This window comes from Amblyraja radiata, chromosome X (genome assembly GCF_010909765.2).
Source record: "Amblyraja radiata isolate CabotCenter1 chromosome X, sAmbRad1.1.pri, whole genome shotgun sequence".
NCBI lineage: Eukaryota > Metazoa > Chordata > Chondrichthyes > Rajiformes > Rajidae > Amblyraja > Amblyraja radiata.
In genome coordinates this window covers 11856717-11877290 of record NC_045999.1, presented here as the reverse complement: position 1 = coordinate 11877290, position 20574 = coordinate 11856717, and the positions used below count along the sequence as shown (strand labels likewise).

At 46.4% G+C, this 20574-nt stretch overlaps 2 protein-coding genes across 2 annotated transcripts in view; one reads left to right on the top strand and one right to left on the bottom strand.

Moving 5' to 3' along the window:
- Positions 1–202: 202 nt before the first annotated feature.
- wdr61 (WD repeat domain 61) lies at positions 203–17776 on the bottom strand. The gene is made up of 11 exons (XM_033015141.1): positions 17623–17776; positions 17240–17287; positions 17120–17147; positions 16902–17007; positions 15460–15632; positions 12452–12600; positions 9881–9974; positions 6705–6798; positions 6500–6592; positions 682–760; positions 203–576 (listed from the first exon to the last, which is right to left on the bottom strand). Exons 2-11 carry the CDS (start codon positions 17249–17251, stop codon positions 487–489), a joined length of 918 nt encoding a protein of 305 aa, XP_032871032.1. The 5' UTR covers positions 17252–17287; positions 17623–17776; the 3' UTR covers positions 203–486.
- A 49-nt stretch (positions 17777–17825) lies between these two features.
- Positions 17826–20574, top strand: part of crabp1 (cellular retinoic acid binding protein 1) — a 39949-nt gene continuing 37200 nt past the window's right edge. The window contains exon 1 of the mRNA XM_033015142.1: positions 17826–18165. Coding sequence (XP_032871033.1) covers positions 17973–18165 — 193 coding nt within the window. The 5' untranslated portion in view covers positions 17826–17972. The remainder of the gene's footprint in view (positions 18166–20574) is intronic.

Here is a 20574-nt window from a genome sequence, read left to right as displayed (position 1 = left end):
TTGATAAGTCAGCACTCTTCCTCGGCCCTTCTCAAGGAAGCCTCTCAAGCCAAAGCCTCAAGTTGCGCTTTTCCTGATGATCATGGCAGTTCCAACAGGTCAGATTAATTTTGTGACCAATGTGATTTTCAACCAACCTGATGGGCAGCTGTGATTACGTAGAAACATGCATCATTTCATCTGCTGAATCAGGACTCCAATCACATATATAAAACCATGTTTATTTCAACAACTACAAAAATAAAACAAAAACGATACACACTTGGGGAACAGCATAAATGTAAATAAGAACTATGAGAAAATCTTCCCACATAAACCAAATTAAAATAAGATGAGGAATGGTTTATCAAACTCAGATTTCATGATGGTTCCTTCCATTTCATAATTGTTGACATAAAAATCACACTTTACACATTCCCAGAGAGGCATCAGTTTGGAGTCAAGAGAGATCTTGGTTCAGTTTTATATTCTGAGCAGGAGAACACTTCAGATTGGACAGTCATAAATATGGATCTCACGATCGTCTGCGACAGATACTATCTTCGACCCATTTCCATTGTACTTAGCACCCCAGACCTGTTGAGAAGCGGAATGTTTTATTTAGGGAGACATTTTACAACAGTTACAGCACAGAATTTAATTAACTCAGATATGCTGGACATTTGTTTTAAGGTTAGTTACCTGATCTAGGTGATCAAAAAATGTGTGTACACAACTTCTGGAGCCAGCGTCCCACACCTTAACACTTTTGTCAGAAGAGCTGATGGGAAAACAAGCTGGTTACAAACTGAACAACTAAAGCAGGGCAGGAGAAGGAGTGCAAGACAAATTGCATAGCATTCTTAAATAGGATGCACAGGCTCTGGATCAAATAGATGTTTCTGCAGTCTGTTCAATTGATTTAACAGCAGTCAACAAGTGAGCAACAGCTACAATAATACATAGCATTTTACTTTCATGAACTATTTTGATCAGAATGAAGACCGTCTAAACTGAGCTCTAAATAAATACAGATAGACACTAAATGCTGGAGTAACTCAGCGGGACATGCAGCATCTCTGGAGAGAAGGAATGGGTAAGGTTCGGGTCGAGACCCTTCTTCAGTATACTGCAGCCTAACTTTCATCATGCCAAAACGCAAATAAAAAACAAACAAATTATACATTTATTCCAAGGCAGATTGGCCTTCAGGGAAAGCATTTATATTACAATAATTCCATGCTGTCCCCAAATATTACCATACAAAAACACATTTCAACGAGAGGCCGACAATACAGCCTCTCCCTTCACGTCAACACCACCCCGCCTCCCATTCCCTTCTTGGCTTGTGCTAGAGGACTTCCATGCAAAAGTGAGAAAATGTTTTGCAGGTGGACAGGTACATGATCTGCTGTTTGTGGGCTATCTACTGATGTTGGAGGCCAGGCAGAAAAATAAAAATCAACGATGATGCAGATGCTGTAAATCTGAGATAAAAACGATGCACTGGAAAAAACGATTTATTTAAGAAGGAACTGCAGATGTTAGAATATCGAAAGTAGACAAAAATGCTGGAGAAACTCAGCATCTATGGAGTGAAGGAAAAAGGCGACTTTTCGGGTCGAGACGCGGAAGGGTCTCGACCCGAAACGTCGCCTTTTTCCTTCACTCCATAGATGCTGCCTCACCCGCTGAGTTTCTCCAGCATTTTTGTCGACTGGAAAGACTATGGACAGGTAGCATCTGTAGAGTTATGAGACCCTTCATTGGAACTGTTTTTATTTCAGATAATATCTTAGTTTCAGCTCAGTGTTAGAGGGCTCAGCTCACCAGGGACTAACTTTTAAAGGCCATTTTCACGTTACGAGCTGACACAAGAGGTAACCCGAGTTAAACCTCGTGGTAATAACGTACGATTAACGTACGGCATTCGTGGACGCAACGTAGTGCATCGTGGCGCTAACGGCAGGTTCTCGTGTAACTTGTCTACTCTTGCAAAAAATCAAACATGTTTGAAATTTTCCACGAGTCAATTTTAATAATAATGGATGGGATTTATATAGCGCCTTTCTAATACTCAAGGCGCTTTACATCGCATTATTCATTCACTCCTCAGTCACACTCGGTGGTGGTAAGCTACTTCTGTAGCCACAGCTGCCCTGGGGCAGACTGACGGAAGCGTGGCTGCCAATCTGCGCCTACGGCCCCTCCGACCACCACCAATCACTCACACACATTCACACACAGGCAAAGGTGGGTGAAGTGTCTTGCCCAAGGACACAACGACAGTGTGCACTCCAAGCGGGATTCGAACCGGCTACCTTCCGGTTGCCAGCCGAACACTTAGCCCATTGTGCCATCTGTCGTCCCAATTTTACTCTTGTGGTTAATAATTGAAACATTTTAACTCGATTTAAGAACGTAGTGGCCCGTGCGTTTACCTTAGTGTATCGTGAATCTACCGTGGGAACTCTAACTCAGCGGGCAGTCAGCAGCAGATTGTCGCTCCCTTCAGTTTCCCAGCGACAGTCACCTGCCACGCGAGAGAGATCATGCACTGTTGTAGGTCTCCTTTGCACGTCGGTGTTTCTGTCTTTCTCCACTCATTGTTGGCCCTATCTGTCACCACCCCCACCTACACCCCTCTGCTTCCCGGCCATGTGTGTGACCCTGTTCCCTCCCCTCTCCAGCTCCCCGCCCATTGCACCGGCGCGGGGGCTTTGCACTGTCTTCACGTCGGCGATGCCAGCAGGTCCGTGCCAGTCACCGGAGACGTCAGGACCAATGGGACATCGACCCCCAGGCCCACCAGGCCCACTGCAAGCACAGAGAACCCAGAGACCCACAGCCAACAGCAACTCCAGCCCAGCCCCGCTCGAACTCCAGAGGAACCCGGGTTGCGGATGAGGGTGCGCAGCTCGGGCTGTGGGCGAACTGCCACTTATCGCCGTAGCGGCCCATCGGGGATCGGGTTCTTGTTGGTCCTGACGTCTCCGGCCACCCCCCTGTACAGGAGCTGAGACTGGGAACTGTATCGCCCTTGCAGGTGAGCAGGAGAGTGTGGTTGTTCGCAGTTGCAGAGGGAGGGAGCAAGGGCGGTACAGTTCCCAGTCTCAGCTCCTGTCCAGGGGGGTGGCCGGAGACATCAGGACCAACGGGACATCGACCCCCAGGCCCACTGCAAGCACGGAGATCCCAGAGACCCACAGCCAGCAACAACTCCAGTCCAGCCCTGCTCCAACTCCAGAGGAACACGCTCCCCGTAGGGGCAGAAGCTGATGGTGTGCAAGGTACGTCTTGTTCTTGGGGCGGCGGATGAGGGGGCGCAGCACGGGCTGTGGGCGAACTGCCACTTGTCGCCGTAGCGGCCCATCGGTGAGCGGATTCCTCGGGAGTTGGAGGGGGAGGGGGGGTATTGTGCTGTTTGATCGCCCCCTACTATCCCAGGGACAGGGAGACACAGCGGCTTTTGAGACTGGTGGGCAATCACTTCCAAAGTTCTGCCCACACAGTCAGTACACCTCTCCTACACTTGTCTTCCGCACTGATCACCCCACAGAGAATGATCCCAGCCTAACCCAAGAGCCATGTCACCCCAGACAGATTAATGACGCCCCCCCCCCCTCCCCAACCTCTCTCCATCTCAACTCACGCCTGGGCACCAAAGCAACTCAGGAGGCGAACCTTGAGCTCAGTCTCACAACAATCTGATGTGCACATCCGTCCACATTCAAAGATTTAATCTCCCGTCTCCCCGCAGTGTGTAGACATGGCAGTAAATTCAATGAAAACATATCAAACCTGTGTGTTTCAAACAAATCATAAATATAACTGCTCTGGCACTGGATGGTGCGCATTTTCCCTTTGTAGGTCACATCAATAGATGCGGCCGCTCTGAATTATATCTTTAAAACAAAGCCACAGGATGGAGAAGTCTTCTTTAACACTGTTGCTTATTAAAACATAACACTGTTGCTTATTAAAACAAACCTTCAATCAGGATTGGCTCAAGAGTAACTCGGGAGACGAACTGGGAACATCGCAGAAATGACAAGTAAACGGGAAACTGCCGTCTACCCATGGGAACTCGGTTAAACTCTTGATCTTTCACTTGTTATATCGTGCTCAACCACGACCCCTTCACTCGGGTTACCTCTTGCGTCAGCTCGTAACGTGAGAATGGCCTATTACTGTACCACTCTACTGCTTTTTTTAAAATTGCTGTTTTTTCCCTTTTTCCTCCCGCCCACAATATGTAAAAGAATATGTGATTCTGTTCCATTCTGTTTGTAGTTTGTTTGGTTGTTTGTTTGTTTGTCTTTTTGCACAAAGTCGGTGAGCATAGCCACTTTTCATTTCACTGCACATCTCGTATGTGTATGTGACGAATAAACTTGACTTGACTTGGAATTCACAAGGCCTCGAGTCACAAGGCAAGGCAAGGCAAGTTTATTTGTATAGCACCTTTCAACAACAAGGTAATTCAAAGTGCCTTACATAAAACATTAAAAGCATTGGAAAGAAACACATATAAAATGACATTTAGATGTTAAACGATTATTAGATTATTCAGATAGAATAATTACAAAATTAAAAGCAATCAAATAAAATATTTTAAATAGAATAAAACCAGGAATAGAAGTTACAGTGCAGTATAGGTAATTAATAACTTGTACAGGTGCACAACCTTTTATCCGAAATTCCAAATAACGAAAAGCTCCGAATAGCGGACATTTTTTCGGTCCTTGAAGAAAGGTCCTTGAAGCCGTTCACCGAGGGCGGCCCACAGAGGTGACAGCGGAACCTCCGGTCGGTCCTCGAAGAAAGGGGAACTAAATCCCCATTCATAAAAGAGAAGGTGAGGGTATATTGCGCGGGAGGGTTAATAATTGACAATCTGCTGCTGCCTGCCCGCTGAGTTAAAAAGTTCCCACGGTAGAGTCAAGATACACAGTGTATTGTGAGTCTTACGTGGGAACTTTTTAACTCAGCGGGCAGGCAGCAGCAAATTGTCGCTCCCTTCAGTTTCACCCCACCTTCACCCCTCTGCTTCCCGGCCATGTGTGTGACCCCTTCCCTCCCCTCTCCAGCTCCCCGCTCATTGCACCGGCGCGGGGGCTTTGCACTGTCTTCACGTCGGCGATGCCAGCAGGTCAGTGCCAGTCACCGGAGACGTCAGGAACAACGGGACACCGACCCCCAGGCCCACTGCAAGCACGGAGATCCCAGAGACCCACAGCCAGCAGCAGCCCAGCCACGTTCCAACTCCAGAGGAAAACTGCAAACTGGCCGGAGACGTCAGGACCACCAGAAGCCGCTCCCCGATGGGCCGCTATGGCGACAAGTGGCAGTTCGCCCACAGCCCGAGCTGCGCCCCCTCATCGGGACACCGACCCCCAGGCCCACTGCAAGCACGGAGATCCCAGATCAGCAACTCCAGCCCCGCTCCAACTCCAGAGGAACAGAAGCTGATGGTGTGCAAGGTACGTCTTGTTCTTGGGGTCGCCGTAGCGGCCCATCGGGGAGCGGATTCCTCTGGAGTTGGAGGGGGAGGGGGTATTGTGCTGTTTGATCGCCCCCTGCTATCTCAGGGACAGGGAGACACAGCGGCTTTTGAGAATGGTGGGCAATCACTTCCAAAGTTCTGCCCACACAGTCAGTACACCTCTCCTACACTTGTCTCCCGCACTAAGATCATCTCGCAGAGAATGATCCCAGCCTAACCCTCCCTATTCTCTCCTATTCTACAAGAAAAAACTACATTGAAGACTCAAACTCGCGATCGAGTAACTGCCGGGATCGAGGCGCAAACTCGCGACCTTGCGGATATGAGCCGAGCACTCTACCACTGAGCCAGCCGTTAAAATCTACGCTAAAAATCTTCAATTCCGAAAGCCGCAAAATTCCGAATTACGAAAAGTGTCTGGTCCCAAGGCTTTCGGATAAAAGGTTGTGCACCTGTATTGTTTACTGAAAGGCAGCGGCAAACAGAAAAGTCTTCAGTCTAGATTTAAAAGAGCTGAGAGTTGCAGCAGACCTGCAGTTTTCTGGGAGTTTGTTCCAGATATGTGGTGCATAAAAACTAAATCCTGCCTCTCCATGTTTAGTTCTGACTCTGGGGACACAGAGCAGACCTGTCCCAGACGATCTGAGAGGTCTGGGTGGTTCGTAGCTAAGCAGAAGATCAGAAATGTATTTTGGCCCTAAACCATTCAGTGCTTTGTAAACCAACAGTAGTATTTTGAAATCAATTATTTGACAGACAGGAAGCCAGTGTAAAGACCTCAGAACTGGAGTAATGTGATCTACCTTTTTGGTCTTAGCACTGAATACCACGTATAAACAAAATGTTGGTCTCAAGTTAACCTGGTTGGTGCATCCAACGAAAGAGCATAGAAAGGGATCTCAGAAATCTCGCTGAACATTTGCACAATATCTTACTGCATAACTTCAGAACAAAGGAGTTGAAGTCATCATTTCAAAAACTAGGCCTTTAAACAAACAATTAATACAGCATTACCTTGATACAAAGTGTGTGTCGTCTGGGCAGAAAGCGACACTCAACACCCAGGATCCGTGACCACTCAGCGTACCTGCAAGATTGCCATGTTGTCTGCAGGAAGGAAGAGACACAAGGAGTTGTGTGAACCAGGACCACGTGATATAGTAGGACTGTTGAAGCCCAATCTAAAAAATCATCAAATAAATGCAATGAAACTACTTACACGTCATAAATCTTTATGTAACCATCATCAGAAGCAGTAATTAGAAGCTGAGAGTCGGGGGAGAATGTCAGAGATCTGATTGGCTTGGCGTGGCCTGGAAGTTAAAGAGTTGAACCATTTCAAAACAAAGTCATTTAGTTTAGAGATACAGCACGGAAACAGGCCCTTTGGCCCAGAGTCCGTGCCAACCAACGATCCCCATACACTAGCACTGTCCTACATATTACAGACATTTTACAATCTTTATGCCAAGTAACCAGCAAGCCTGTACGGCTTTGGAGTGTGGGTGGAAACTGGAGCACCGGGAGAAAACCCACACGGTCACAGGGAGAACGCACAAACTCCGCACAGCCAGCACCCGTAATAATAATAATAATAAATTTTATTTATGGGCGCCTTTCAAGAGTCTCAAGGACACCTTACAAAAATTTAGTAAGTAGAGGAAAAACATGCAAGGGGAATGAAATAAATAGTAGAGGCATGACTAGTACACAAATTAAAGACAGAATTCAATTCAAAACACAATATGAGGCAATTCAAGCACAGATGAAAAGGGAGAGGGACGTGGGGCTAAGGATAGGCAGAGGTGAAGAGATGGGTCTTGATGCGAGACTGGAAGATGGTGAGGGACACGGAATTGCAGATCAGTTGGGGGAGGGAGTTCCAGAGCCTGGGAGCTGCCCTGGAGAAGGCTCTGTCCCCAAAACTGCGGAGGTTGGACTTGTGGATGGAGAGGAGACCGGCTGATGTGGATCTGAGGGACCGTGAGGGTTGGTAGGGGGAGAGGAGGTCAGTGAGATATGGGGGGGGCAGATGGTGGAGGGCTTTGTAGGTGAGGACCAGGATTTTGTAGGTGATCCGGTGGGAGATGGGAAGCCAGTGAAGTTGTTTGAGGACTGGAGTGATGTGATGCCAGGATTTGGTGTGGGTGATGAGTCGGGCGGCTGCGTTCTGGACCAGTTGGAGTCGGTTGATGTAGGTGGAACTGATGCCAAGGAGAAGTGAGTTGCAGTAGTCCAGTCGGGAGGCGATGAAGGCATGGATGAGTCTTTCAGCAGTGGGAGGTGTGAGAGAGGGTCTGAGTTTGGCGATGTTGCGGAGGTGAAAGAAGGAGGTTTTAATGACATGGCGGATGTGAGGCTCAAGGGAGAGGGTGGAATCAAAGATCACGCCAAGGTTGCGGGCCTGGGGAGATGGGGAGACAGTGGTGCCGTCGATGGTGAGAGTGGGGTTATTGATTTTGCTGAGTGTGGATTTGGAGCCTATGAGGAGGAATTCTGTTTTATCGCTGTTGAGTTTGAGGAAGTTATGTTGCATCCAGGTTTTTATAGCTGACAAACAGGAGTTGATATGGGAGAGGGGGATTTTGGTGCCAAGGTTGTGGGGGGATTTGGTGCCAAGGTAGATCTGGGTGTCATCGGCGTAACAGTGGAAGTCCAGATTGAAGTGGCGGAGTATCTGACCAAGGGGGAGGATGTAGATGATGAAGAGGAGGGGGCCGAGTACGGAGCCTTGGGGAACGCCTTGAGTGACTGTGGCTGTAGCAGAGGTGTGGTTATGGAGAGAGATGAAGTGAGATCTGTTGGAAAGGTAGGAACGGAGCCAGCTGAGTGCAGAACCTTCAATGCCGAGGTCTTTGAGTCTGGTGAGCAGGATGTTATGGTTCACTGTATCAAAGGCTGCGCTCAGGTCGAGGAGGATGAGGATGTTGAGGGAACCAGTGTCAGCAGAGGTGAGGAGGTCGTTGAGGACTTTGAGGAGAGCAGTTTCTGTGCTATGGAGGGGGCGAAAGTAATCAGGATCGAACCCGGATCTCTGGTGTTGTTATGCCCCTGTCCCACTTAGGAAACCTGAACGGAAACCTCTGGAGACTTTGTGCCCCACCCAAGGTTTTCGTGCAGTTTCCGGAGGTTTTTGTCAGTCTCCCTACCTGCTTCCACTACCTGTAACCTCCGGCAACCACCTGCAACCTCCGGGAACCGCACGGAAACCTTGGGTGGGGCGCAAAGTCTCCAGAGGTTTCCATTCAGGTTTCCTAAGTGGGACAGGGGCATAAGGGAGCAATGCTACCACTGCGCCACCCTGCCAGCCCAAAAATTGAAAAGCTATTTTAAAAATCTGTACAGATACACCACCGATTTTCCAGCAACTGATGGATCGGCACCTCCTTTAATCCAGACAAAATTACGAGAGCGCAATTGGGATTCCTACAGCCGACAGACTAGTTCACTGTGCGACCACAGTTGGCACTGAGTGTGGCATGTGCTCTTTTGGGACATGTGCCTTTGTCCCGAAATAATTAATTGTTTTTATTATTATAATTATTTAGGTTTCTAGCAGTCCATGGTGCTTTAGAGACAGTGTAGGGGTATAATTGGTGGGTCAGAGGTGTATTATTGAATTATTATTACATTACTGTTCTTGGTGCAGCAAAACAGATAATCGGGCAAGGCCCTGGAACCAAGGGTGCTGGAAAACAGTGGTGTACCTGTATATTTCACATTGTAGTAAAACACTCCATCTTGTATTTGCTACGCATGGATCTTACAGGCAAATGCAGCAACAAGAGACATTTGCAATGGACACAAGCAAGAACAACAATGACTAAATGCTGAACACCTTCCGAGTCAAGCGCCATAGAAGTATGTTACATGGCAGGTAACACACCTGGCCAATGGAGCACATAACTGCTCAAGAAGCAATTAACTCAGAAGCTCACCAGCGGCAGTTTCAGCAGAGTGTGGGGTGGGGAATGTGTGCAGGGAATTGGGATTCCAAAAAACAACTATTATTTGCATGGGAATCTATCCAAAGCTGGCCTCTGCCTGCTTATTCAGATCTGCTGCCATAGAACGTCAGCACAATTTGATCAATTCCAGTTGCATCACTGCAAATACTGACTACCAGTGGGTACTGACTGTCAAAACACAAAGTGCTGGAGGAACCCAGCGGGTCAGGCAGCATCTAGGGAGGGACTGGATAGGCAACGTTTCGGTCGGGGCCTTTTCTTCAGTTCAGGAACAGATTGCCGGCCTTTCTCTCTGGGGGAAATCAACCACAGTGGATGAGCATTCCTGCCTCCTTGACCAACTCCATATGTTGGCTCAGTGATGTCTCCACTATTCACACTTTGTAGATGTTTTCCACCGACCACAGCCCCCGCGTGTACATTTTACCTTCCAGCGTGTGCAACAACTTGCCGGTTGCAATGTCGAACATATTGATGATCCCATCAATGGCACCACTGGCTAGGTACTTCCCGTCAGGACTCTGCAAGAAACAGAGATTCATCCATCAGGTTGTGAATTAATAATCTTAACCCCAATTTAATTAATCACCAGTACAGCCACTCAGTCATAGAGCGTGGAAACAGGCCCATTGGCCCAACTTGCCCACACCGACCAACATGCCCCATCTACACTAGTCCCACCTGTGTGTGCTTGTCTCATATCCCACTAAACCTGTCCAATCTATGTACTTGTCCAAATGTCTCTTAAATGTTATGATAGTACCTGCCTCAACTACCTCCTCTGGCAGCTCGTTCCATACACCCACCACCCTTTGTGTAAAACAGTTCCCCCTCAGGTTCCTATTAAATCTTTGCCCCTTCACCTTAAAACCTATATCCTCTTGTTCCCGATTCCCCTACTCTGGGCTGTGCATTTCCCCGATCTATTCCTCTCATAATCTTGTACACCTCTAAGATCACCCCTCATCCTCCTGCCCTCCAAGGAATAAAGTTCTAGCCTGCTCAACTTCTCCCTATAGCTCAGGCCCTCGAGTCCTGGCAACATCCTCGTAGATCTTCTAGGCACCCTTTCTAGCTGAAACGTTGCACAAGGGAACACAGACTAGTAAACCAGCAATCTCATTACACTAGCACTATCCTAGATACCAGGACAATTTATAATCTTTACCAAAGCCAATTAACCTACAATCTTGTACATCTTTGGAGTGTGGGACAAAACTGGAGCACCCAGGGAAAACTCCCGCTGTATGGGGAGAATGTATGAACTCTGTACAGACAGCACCCGTAGTCAGGACCGAACCCGGGTCTCTGGTGCTGCAAGGCAGAAACTCTACCGCTGCGCCACTGTGCCATCCAAATTAAATGTGATGCCCTAATAACATGCAAATGTTCTGTAGACTTCTCAGAAGAGCGTGGCTACGTGCGTTTGCAGGGCAGGCTCAAGGTATCCAAAGTTAACGTGCTAATGCTGCAGTTTCAAAGCATCATCTTTCACAGCTCTGGTGAGCCACGCAGGCAATGGTACTTTATGTTCACATGTACCTAAGTACAGTGACATTCGTTTTTGCACACAGTTTAAGATAGTAGAACACACTGAGTCCGTACACAAAAGTCACCACATATTAAACACCATCTTGTACCCTTCAACTCCAATTTTTTTTTTTTTATGTAATATCTTAGCTGGCCATAAAGGTTTGTTGTCCTGGCATAGCAGTTGTCAGTGATCAAAATCTTGGGCCAGATATAGGTTCATTATTACGTCCTGAGGTACAGTGAAAAGCTTTGTTACCATGCTATTCACATAGATTAGATATACCATATATAAATACAATCAGTTCAAACTCAAGTACAATTAATAAAGCAAAGGGGATGATAGTGCCGAATATAGCTCTCGGCATCAATTCTATAAACAAAGTTGAACGTCCACAATGGGGTAAAGGAGACAGGAACCTGGCTTAAGGTTTCAAAAATTTCAAAAATAAGTAAAGGTAGACAAAAATGCTGGAGAAACTCAGCGGGTGAGGCAGCATCTATGGAGCGATGGAATAGGTGACGTTTCGGGTCAAGACCCTTCTTCACACTGATGTGGGGGGGGGGGGGTGGGAAGAAGAAAGGAAGAGGTGGAGACAGTAGGCTGTGGAAGAGCTGGGAAGGGGAAGGAGGGAGAAAGCAAGGACTACCTGAAATTGGAGAAGTCAATGTTCATATCGCTGGGGTGTAAACTACCCAAGCGAAAAATTAGGTGCTGCTCCTCCAATTTACGGTGGGACTCACTATGGCCATGGAGGAGGCCCAGGACAGAAAGGTCGGATTCGGAATGGGAGGAGGAGTTGAAGTGCTGAGCCACCGGGAGATCAGGTTGATTAATGAGAACCGAGCGGAGGTGTTGGGCGAAGCGATCGCCAAGCCTGCGCTTGGTCTCACCGATGTAGAGCAGTTGACACCTTGAACAGCAGATGCAATAGATGGGGTTGGAGAAGGTGCAGGTGAACCTCTGCCTCACCTGGAAAGACTGCTTGGGTCCTTGAATGGAGTCGAAGGAGGAGGTAAAGCGACAAGTGGAGCATTTCCTGCGGTTGCAAGGGAAAGTACCAGGGGAGGGGAGGGGTTGGAGTAAATTGCCCATCAGGCAAAAGGAAGTATGTTTATGGACTGCATTTCAGAGCTCAAGCTCTGTAAAATTGAAGGAGCAACTAACATTTGGCATGGCAATCAAAATTAAGGGAGACAAGGGAGGACAGATATGGAGACCAGAAATAACAGGGTTTCACAAAAGAAGTAACAAAAAGAAAAAAAGTGTTTGCTTTTCATATTACTGGCTCTGGATCCCATGCACCGAGCTGCAAAGGGCAATTCCTGATAGTTGGGGTTCACAGAGGCAAATCAACAAGATTGGCAACACATTTAAATGAACACATTCACCAGAAGCATGCTTCAGACTGCCCTCAGTCCCATCCATCAAGCCAAATGAAAACAGAATGATCCCGGCTTTGCTTACGTATGCAATGCTGAGGATGAACTTCCCTCTTGTATCCAAAGAAGATTCCTTCTTTCCACTTTCAACTCCAAATATATTTATTTTTCCCAAGTGACTCCCAGTCGCTAAAAACTTGCCATCGGGAGAGAAGGCCACGGACCAAGCATCAACTGAGAAAATACATTATTTCATTAAATTAGTCAAGAGTCAAAATTCTGACAACGGAACAATGAAACTCTTGCAGCAGCTTAATCGGCCCGTAAACGTGATACACATAGATGTATAATAAACAAAAAATCAATACATTAATAACCACAATAACAACCTCCTTCTATTTCTCCATTTATGCTGCCTCGGCAAGACAAGCAAAATAATCAAGGATGAGTTGCAGCTTCCCTGGCCACTCCCTCTTCTCACCTCTCCCATCGGGCAAAAGGTATAGAAGTGTGAAAATGCCACCTCCAAATTCAGGGACAGTTTCTTCCCAGCTTGTATTCAAGAGAGAGTTGATATAGCTCTTAGGGCTAACAGAATCAAGGTATATGGGGAAAAAGCAGGAACAGGGTACTAATTCTGGATGATCAGCCATAATCATATTGAATGGCAGTGCTGGCTCGAAGGGCCGAAAGGCCTACTCCTGTATCTACTTTCTAAATTATCATACTGAGCATACTGAGACTCTATGACAGTCAGATTGGTCGGACAACTAGGAAGGGAGAGAGAAGGAAAGCAAGGGTTACTTGAAGTTAGAGAAGTCAATATTCATACCGCTGGGGTGTAAGCTGCCCAAAGGAAATATGAGGTCAAGGGAAAGACCAAATCAGATGTGTTGGTATTACTGCTGAATAAAGGTGAATAGAGATGCAAGGGAGGAGCTGGCTAAAGTCGATTGGAAAGGGATCCCAGCAGGGATTATGGTGGAGCAGGAGTTTCTGGTTGTCATTTGGAAGACGCAGGGGTTTTTCATCCCAAAGGGAAAGAAAGATTCTAAGGGGAGAATGAGGCGACCATTACTGACAAAGGAAGTCAAAGATAGCATAAAAGTAAAAGACAAAGTATATCATTTTGTGAAAATTAACAGGAAGCTAGAAGATTGGGAAGCTTTAAAAAGACAACCAAAGGCAACTAAAAAGCCAATAAAGAAAGAAAAGGTAAAATATGAAGGTAAGCGAGCCAATAATATAAATGAGGAAACCAACATTTTCTTCAGATATATAAAGAGTAAACAAGAGACAAGAGTGAACATTGAACCACTGGAAAATTATGCTGGAGAATAATAGGGAATAAAGAAATGGTGGATGAATTTAATTAGTTCTGTGTCAGTTTTCACAGCAGAAGACACCAGCAATGTGCCAGAAGTTCAAGAATCAGAGGACAGAAGTTAGTGGAGTTGCTATTACTACGAAGGTGCTTGGGAAGCAGATAAGTCACCTGGATCAGGTGGACTACACCTCAGGGTTCAGAATGTGGTAGCTTTAGAGATTGTGGGGCAGCAGTAATGATCTTTCAAGAATCACTAGAATCAGGGTTGGTCCCCAAGGACTGGAAAAGTTGTAAATGTTACTCCACTGCTCAAAGGGAGCGAGGCAAGAGAGGGGAAACTATAGGCTTACTCGGAACCACATGATAAAATAGTCAGCATGATTTGTGAAGGGGAGATATTGCCTGACAAATCTTTTGGAGTTCTTCGAGGAAGATAATAGCTGGATAGACAAAGGAGAGTCAGTGGATTTACCTGGATTTTCAGAAGATCTTTGATAAAGTGCCACACGAGGCTGCTAAACAAGATGCAAGTCCATGGTATTAGAGGGAAGGTACTAGGAAGCATGAATAAAAGATTGGCTGAATGGTGGAAGGCAAAGAGTGGGAATGAAGGGGGCTGTTTCTGGTTGTCTGTCGGTGACTAATGGTGTACTGCAGGGGTCAGTGTTGGGTCCACTCATACTGTATATTAATGATTTGGATGATGGAATTGATAGGAATGTGGCCAGGTTTGCGGATGATACAAAGATAGGTGGAGGAGCAGGTGGTGTAGAGGACGCAAGGAGTCTGCAGAAGCAGAAGGATTTGGACATGTTGGTAGAGTGGACAACGAAGTGGGAGATGGAATACAGCATAGCAAAGTGTGCGGTCGTGCAATTTGGTAGGAAGAATAATGGCATAGATTCAGAAATCGGAGGTACAATAGGACTTGGAAGTGCTGGTGCAGGATTCCCAAAGGGTTATTTTGCAACAAAAAGCTGGAGTAACTCAGCGGGACAGGCAGCATCTCTGGAGAGAAGGAATGGGTAACGTTTCGGGTCGAGACCCTTCTTCAGACAGGTTTCTTCTTACACAGGTTAGTTTGCAAGTTGAATCCGTAGTAAGGAAGGCAAATGCAATGTTAGCATTCAATTAAAAAAGACTAGAATATAAAGGGGTTGAGAGGGAAAGATAGATCAGCCATGATTGAATGGCGGAGTAGTCTCGATGGGCCGAATGGCCTAATTCTGCTCACATTACTTATGAATGTAAACATGGAAAACACAGCTGTGGAACCACCACCCAGCCCTAGGGTCCTGTGCCCTGGACACCCTCACGCATACCTGAACTCCAGCATTACAATTAACCAATTATTCCCCCAAGAATCACCAAAAGGTTTGCAGCAAACATTCAGACCAGCCCATCACCACCTCACTGTACAAAGCCATAATTTAAGATAATTTTATTAATGAAGGCTTATATCAGATTTTTAAAAGTGTTTTGTTGGAAGTTTCCTCCATTCTGACTCCCAATTGTATCTCAATTATAATTTGACTGCCTTTTTCAGAAAAAGAGCTTTACAGCTAATTTGTTTATATTCTGACAGAAGCACATGAGTGTGGTCTGATACAAAGGCTTAGGATAAGCCGACAATCTTCTGGAAGTGAATTATATCGACGATAATACCTTGAGTCCGTTATTTCACTAGAATTTAATAATATTGAATGATTATGTTACTTTAAGGCAACAAGTGCAGGCAGCAGAAATGCACAGAGTCAACACATTACCTGGCCCAACATCCAAAGACTTGATCTGTTTCCCCAACTCCAAATCCCAGAGGCGAATGTGTGCATCCAGAGAGCTGGAGGCTGCAGTGGTCCCGGTGTGATTAATGTCAACCGATACCACTCCCAGCTGGTGCCCCTCCAGGGTCCACTGGAGCTCCAACTTCTCGTCTTGCCTGAAGCAAATATGACAAAGAGAGGTTTAGATGTTGTGGGAGACTGCACATTATTGATGGGCACTATGATTGCAATCTTGGAGCGGACAAAATATTTGTTTGTGGGGCTTGGTAACTCCCAGGATTGTTATTTCTGATAAGAGTGTTATATTGTCATATATATCCTAGATAGAACAATTAAATTCTTACTTGCTGCAGAACAGAATATGTAAACATAGTACGCTGAAAACATTGAATAGACGAGAAAAACAAGTTCACTATGTATGTATGTGTGTGTGTGTGTATACACACATATATATTATTATATATATATAAATATATACTATAATGCACACACACAAAAACAAAAATGGTGTATTAATAACAATAGTTTATCTAGTTCAGAGCTTATTTGGAGGCTGTAGTGTTCTCATTCTGATTGCTATATTCAAAGGGCATCAGTCACCCGATATAGATAAGGAAGCTTGTTTTTCAGCCATGTATTCTGTGTAAATGTTATGAGCGAATGTCAAGTATCTTTTGTCTCTGGTCATGTTCAGTCTTCAGTCCTTTATAGTTCCATGGTTTCTTTGCTTTGTTAGTTATGATGTGTTCACTTTTTAGTTAAGGTCTGCAGATATTTTAATGCTTTGCTCTGATGCCATATAACCACTGTGGTTAAATTAAAAGTTTTAAAAGCTTACTTCTGGCGTCGGCTGTAGTAGACTTGGCAAATCATTATGAATTAGCACCCAGCACTCAGCCTGTGCCAAGGCAAATTAGGTGCTCATCCGGATACTGAAGTGCTGAGAGACTTTCTGCCTCTACCATCCATTTAGCTGGTGTGTTCCAGATACTACCGTTTGGATGAAAAATCATTTTAAAGTGTGAAGTGAATGGGATCCTGGGTCTCATAAGGATCGGAGAGGCAGGGGTAATGGTGAAAAAGATCTTCCACAAATCAAGTCGTCAACTTTATTTGTCACATACACATACAAGATGTACAGTGAAATCTCCCCTAATCCTCCGTATCCTCATCTTAAATCTATAATGCCTGGCTTTAAATACTTATACGATGGGAAAAAATTCTCAGCATCCACACCTCTAATTATCGACAACTCATTCGGCACATCTCCTCTGCTGCAAGGAATGCATCCAATCTTGCTGAAGCTACTGATGAAAGCTCATTAATCTGACACGACTCTTTCTCTGCTCTCTTGTATGGCCCAAGTATGTCCAGCATTTTTTCCCCCCCACGAGTTCTCAGTTCTATGTCAAAAGCTGACTTACCATTTCCAGACTTTAACCAAGTCATCTAATGAGCCAGTCACTATGGTCTCTGAGCCATCTTTCTCACTCTTTCCCCAAGCCACAGACCAGATAGAGTCTTCATGAGCTTTAAGAATTAAACAGAGGTTTTAACACATTGAATAAATATACAGCTATGGTTAGCATCATACAGTTGAAACAATAGATCTGCTTTCAGGATAAATATAAAACTGTCTCACCGTGTTCTTGCTTGAATAGGATGCTGTACTGAAAACAAGAGAGAAAGATGTTAGCGCACAAACTGGTTTAGGACAGTGAATGACAACACTTAGATTGTTTGACACAGATGGCGTGGTTACCTGCGTGCTCATCCTCCCGGCTTCTGACCGACAAGAACTGAGGATTTACTGTGGAATGAAAGCATCAAAGTACTTAGAACAGTGAACAACACAAGGACTGACCCTTCGGCCCACAATGTCTGTGTAGACCGTGATACCAAGTTAAACATATTTAAAAGGCATTTATCTCTGGTTTCTACTGAGCTACAGGGAAGCAGACAGCCTGAGTGGTCGGCAGGGAGCGAGTAGAGGGAAGAATGGGTGGAGGGGGAAGATGAGGATAGGGGAGGGAGGGTTAGGATGGGGAGGAGGGACATTTGCAGGGGCCAGGTGCTGACCCGGTGCAACCTGGCCCGGGTTGATTTATCGTTGCACCCGCTAACGGCCCGGGAGTGAGAACCCACCTGGTGCTACGGCCGGAGCCCGGCGGTCATCGATGTGAGGTCGGCTGCAGCGTGAGGGAGGGGAGGGGGGGGGACGAGGCGGGATCAGTAGGCCTCGGGCGCCATGACAACTCGCCCGGAAGTGACGCCGCGGGTCCCGCTGAAGCACATGCGCGGAACGGCCGGGTCACGTGGCATGGGCCGCTGGCGCCGCTGCGTTGATCTAGCGCCCGTTGACAACGTTGCCGCCGCCGCCGCCGCCCTGGGCCTGAGGGTGAAGGTGAGGGTGAGAGATACGGCGCAGAAACAAACTCCACCGCTGCTCTAATCTCCAAAGCTGCTGCTGTACGGGTTCCTCAGGGGTTGAGGGGATGAGGCCTGGGTGGAGACAACCACCACCCCTCTGGACAGCAGGGTCTTTGTGGGCCGAGCGGCCGCTGCCCGCATTGCCTTTCGCATTCCCTCCCCAGACCATCGCACAAACCCGCCTCCTGTCCATTGACTGCATTTACACTCACGCTGCCACGGCAAGGCCAACAATAATAAGCAGGGCTGCCAACATTGGTGAGAGTTGAGAGTGAGAAATTGCGAGAGAGCGTAGCAACCGAGGGGGGGAGGGGGGAAGGGGGGGAGGGGGGTCCTCCCTCCCACGGTAGGGAGCTTTTGCATTTTTCAGCTTGAAATTGTGCAATCTGGTGCATACTGTAGCGAGTATTGTAACTTGCACTTGAATGCAATATTTATGCTTCAAATTTGATTAGGTTAGGCTAAATTACATTCCACAGTAGAGCCAGGCTCCGATCAACAGGTGCAGCACATGAATGACCTTAATATATTCATACATGGAAATCAGATTATAATCCATGCTGTTATCCATATATATATATATGTAGAGAAACAAAAACATAGAAACAAGGCAAGAGGAGTCAGACATCCATCACTGTTCTGCACAAATAAAGCAATCAACCTTACCCTTTGACTATAGAAACAAGACGAAAATAATGCCACATATTCAACCGTATATGGTTCAATGAAATTAAGATATATATGTAAAACATATATGGGGTGGTACGGTGGCGTAGGAGTGTGGAGGAGTGTGACTTTATTTATATTAAAAAAAACAATTTTTTGAGCGTGAGAACTTCTGTCACTAGCGTGAGAGCCTGAGAATTTCGTCAAATGCGTGAGTCTCGCGCTCAATGCGTGAGGGTTGGCAGCCCTGATAATAAGCAAGTTTGGTATTTCAACTGAGCATGCCCAGGTCATAGGTCACTCAAGATAAACATTCTGTACAGTTGAGCTGCTGCGTGTATACAGACCTGCGTTTCATCAGTCGTCAGGATGGAACCCGGGTCTCCGGCACTGCAAGTGCTGTTGAATTGCTACTGGAGTTAGCAACATTATTTCTCCCTTCTCTACTGGTCCATGCAGAAATCTCAGCAGTGACAATCTCGTGCACAAACTGCATGTGACAAAAACGTGTGTGAGAGGGCCAATTTCTCAGCATTAATAAGGTTGGGCAGAGTGATGACATAGAAAATAGGTGCAAGAGGAGGCCATTCGGCCCTTAGAGCCAGCACCGCCATTCATTGTGATCATGGCTGATCGTCCCCAATCAATAACCCGTGCCCACCTTCTCCCCATATCCCTTGATCCCACTAGCCCCTAGAGCTCTATCTAACTCTCTCTTAAATCCGTCCAGTGATTTGGCCTCCACTGCCCTCTGTGGCAGGGAATTCCACAAATTCACAACTCTGGGTGAAAAGGTTTTTTCTTACCTCAGTCTTAAATGGCCTCCCCTTTATTCTAAGACCTTTGGCCCCTGGTTCTGGACTCGCCCAATATTGGGAACATTGTTCCTGCATCTAGCTTGTCCAGTCCTTTTATAATTTTATATGTTTCTATAAGATCCCCCCCTCATCCTAAACCCCAGTGAATACAAGCCTAGTCTTTTCAATCTTTCCTCATATGACAGTCCCGCCATCCCAGGGATCAATCTTGTGAACCTACGCTGCACTGCCTCAATCACAAGGATGTCCTTCCTCAAATTAGATGCCAGATGGTGGGGACTATTCACAGGAAGAGAAATCCTTAGGGTACAAACCAGAACCAAGATATTACAAAGCATCAAATGTCCTGGAGTGCAGATGTTGATGATGTTACTGTGAAATGCGCCAATTGGTGGTGGTTGATTTTGTGAGCGTATGTGGACGTAATGGGGAACATCTGGTCAATTCCAAGCCCTGGGTTCGACCCTGACCTGGGTCGCTGTCTCTGTGGAGTTTGCACATTCTCCCTGTGCAATATAACGTTGGTTTCCTCCACATTCCAAAGATGTGCGGGTTCATAGGTTAATTGGCCTCTGAAAATTGCCCAGATTGTGTAGCGAGTGGATGAGAAAGTGAGATAATGTAGAACATGTGCGAACGTGTGATCAGCGTGTACATTGGTGGGCAGAAGGGCCTGTTTCCGTGCTGTGTCCCCAAACCAAATTAATCTAACTAGGTAAAGGTAAGTCATCGGATGACGCAGGGAGGGTGGACACCGGAACTGGTGGGGTTGAAGGCAGTAAGAAACGTTGTCTGGGACCAAAAAGAACGAGGGGACTTAGGTGAGAGGGGAAAGATTTGATAAGAACCTGAGGTTAAACTTTTGTCCACAGTGGTTGTGGGGAAGTTACCAAGGCAGGTATAATAACAACATTTTGAAAGACATTTGGACATGTGCATGGATGGGACTCACTCTCTCTCTCTCCCCCTCCCCCTCCCCCTCTCTCTCCCTCTCTCCCTCTCTCTCTCTCTCTCTCTCTCTCTCTCCCCCTCTCTCTCTCTCTCTCTCCCCTTTTCCAAGGACTTTATTAAACAATTGCATATTACAGTGCACCAAAAGTCCATTGACATTCAATGGTCACAATACATCAAGCACTCATGATACAATCCTGCAACCTTTATTTACAATGCTCTCAACCTCTCG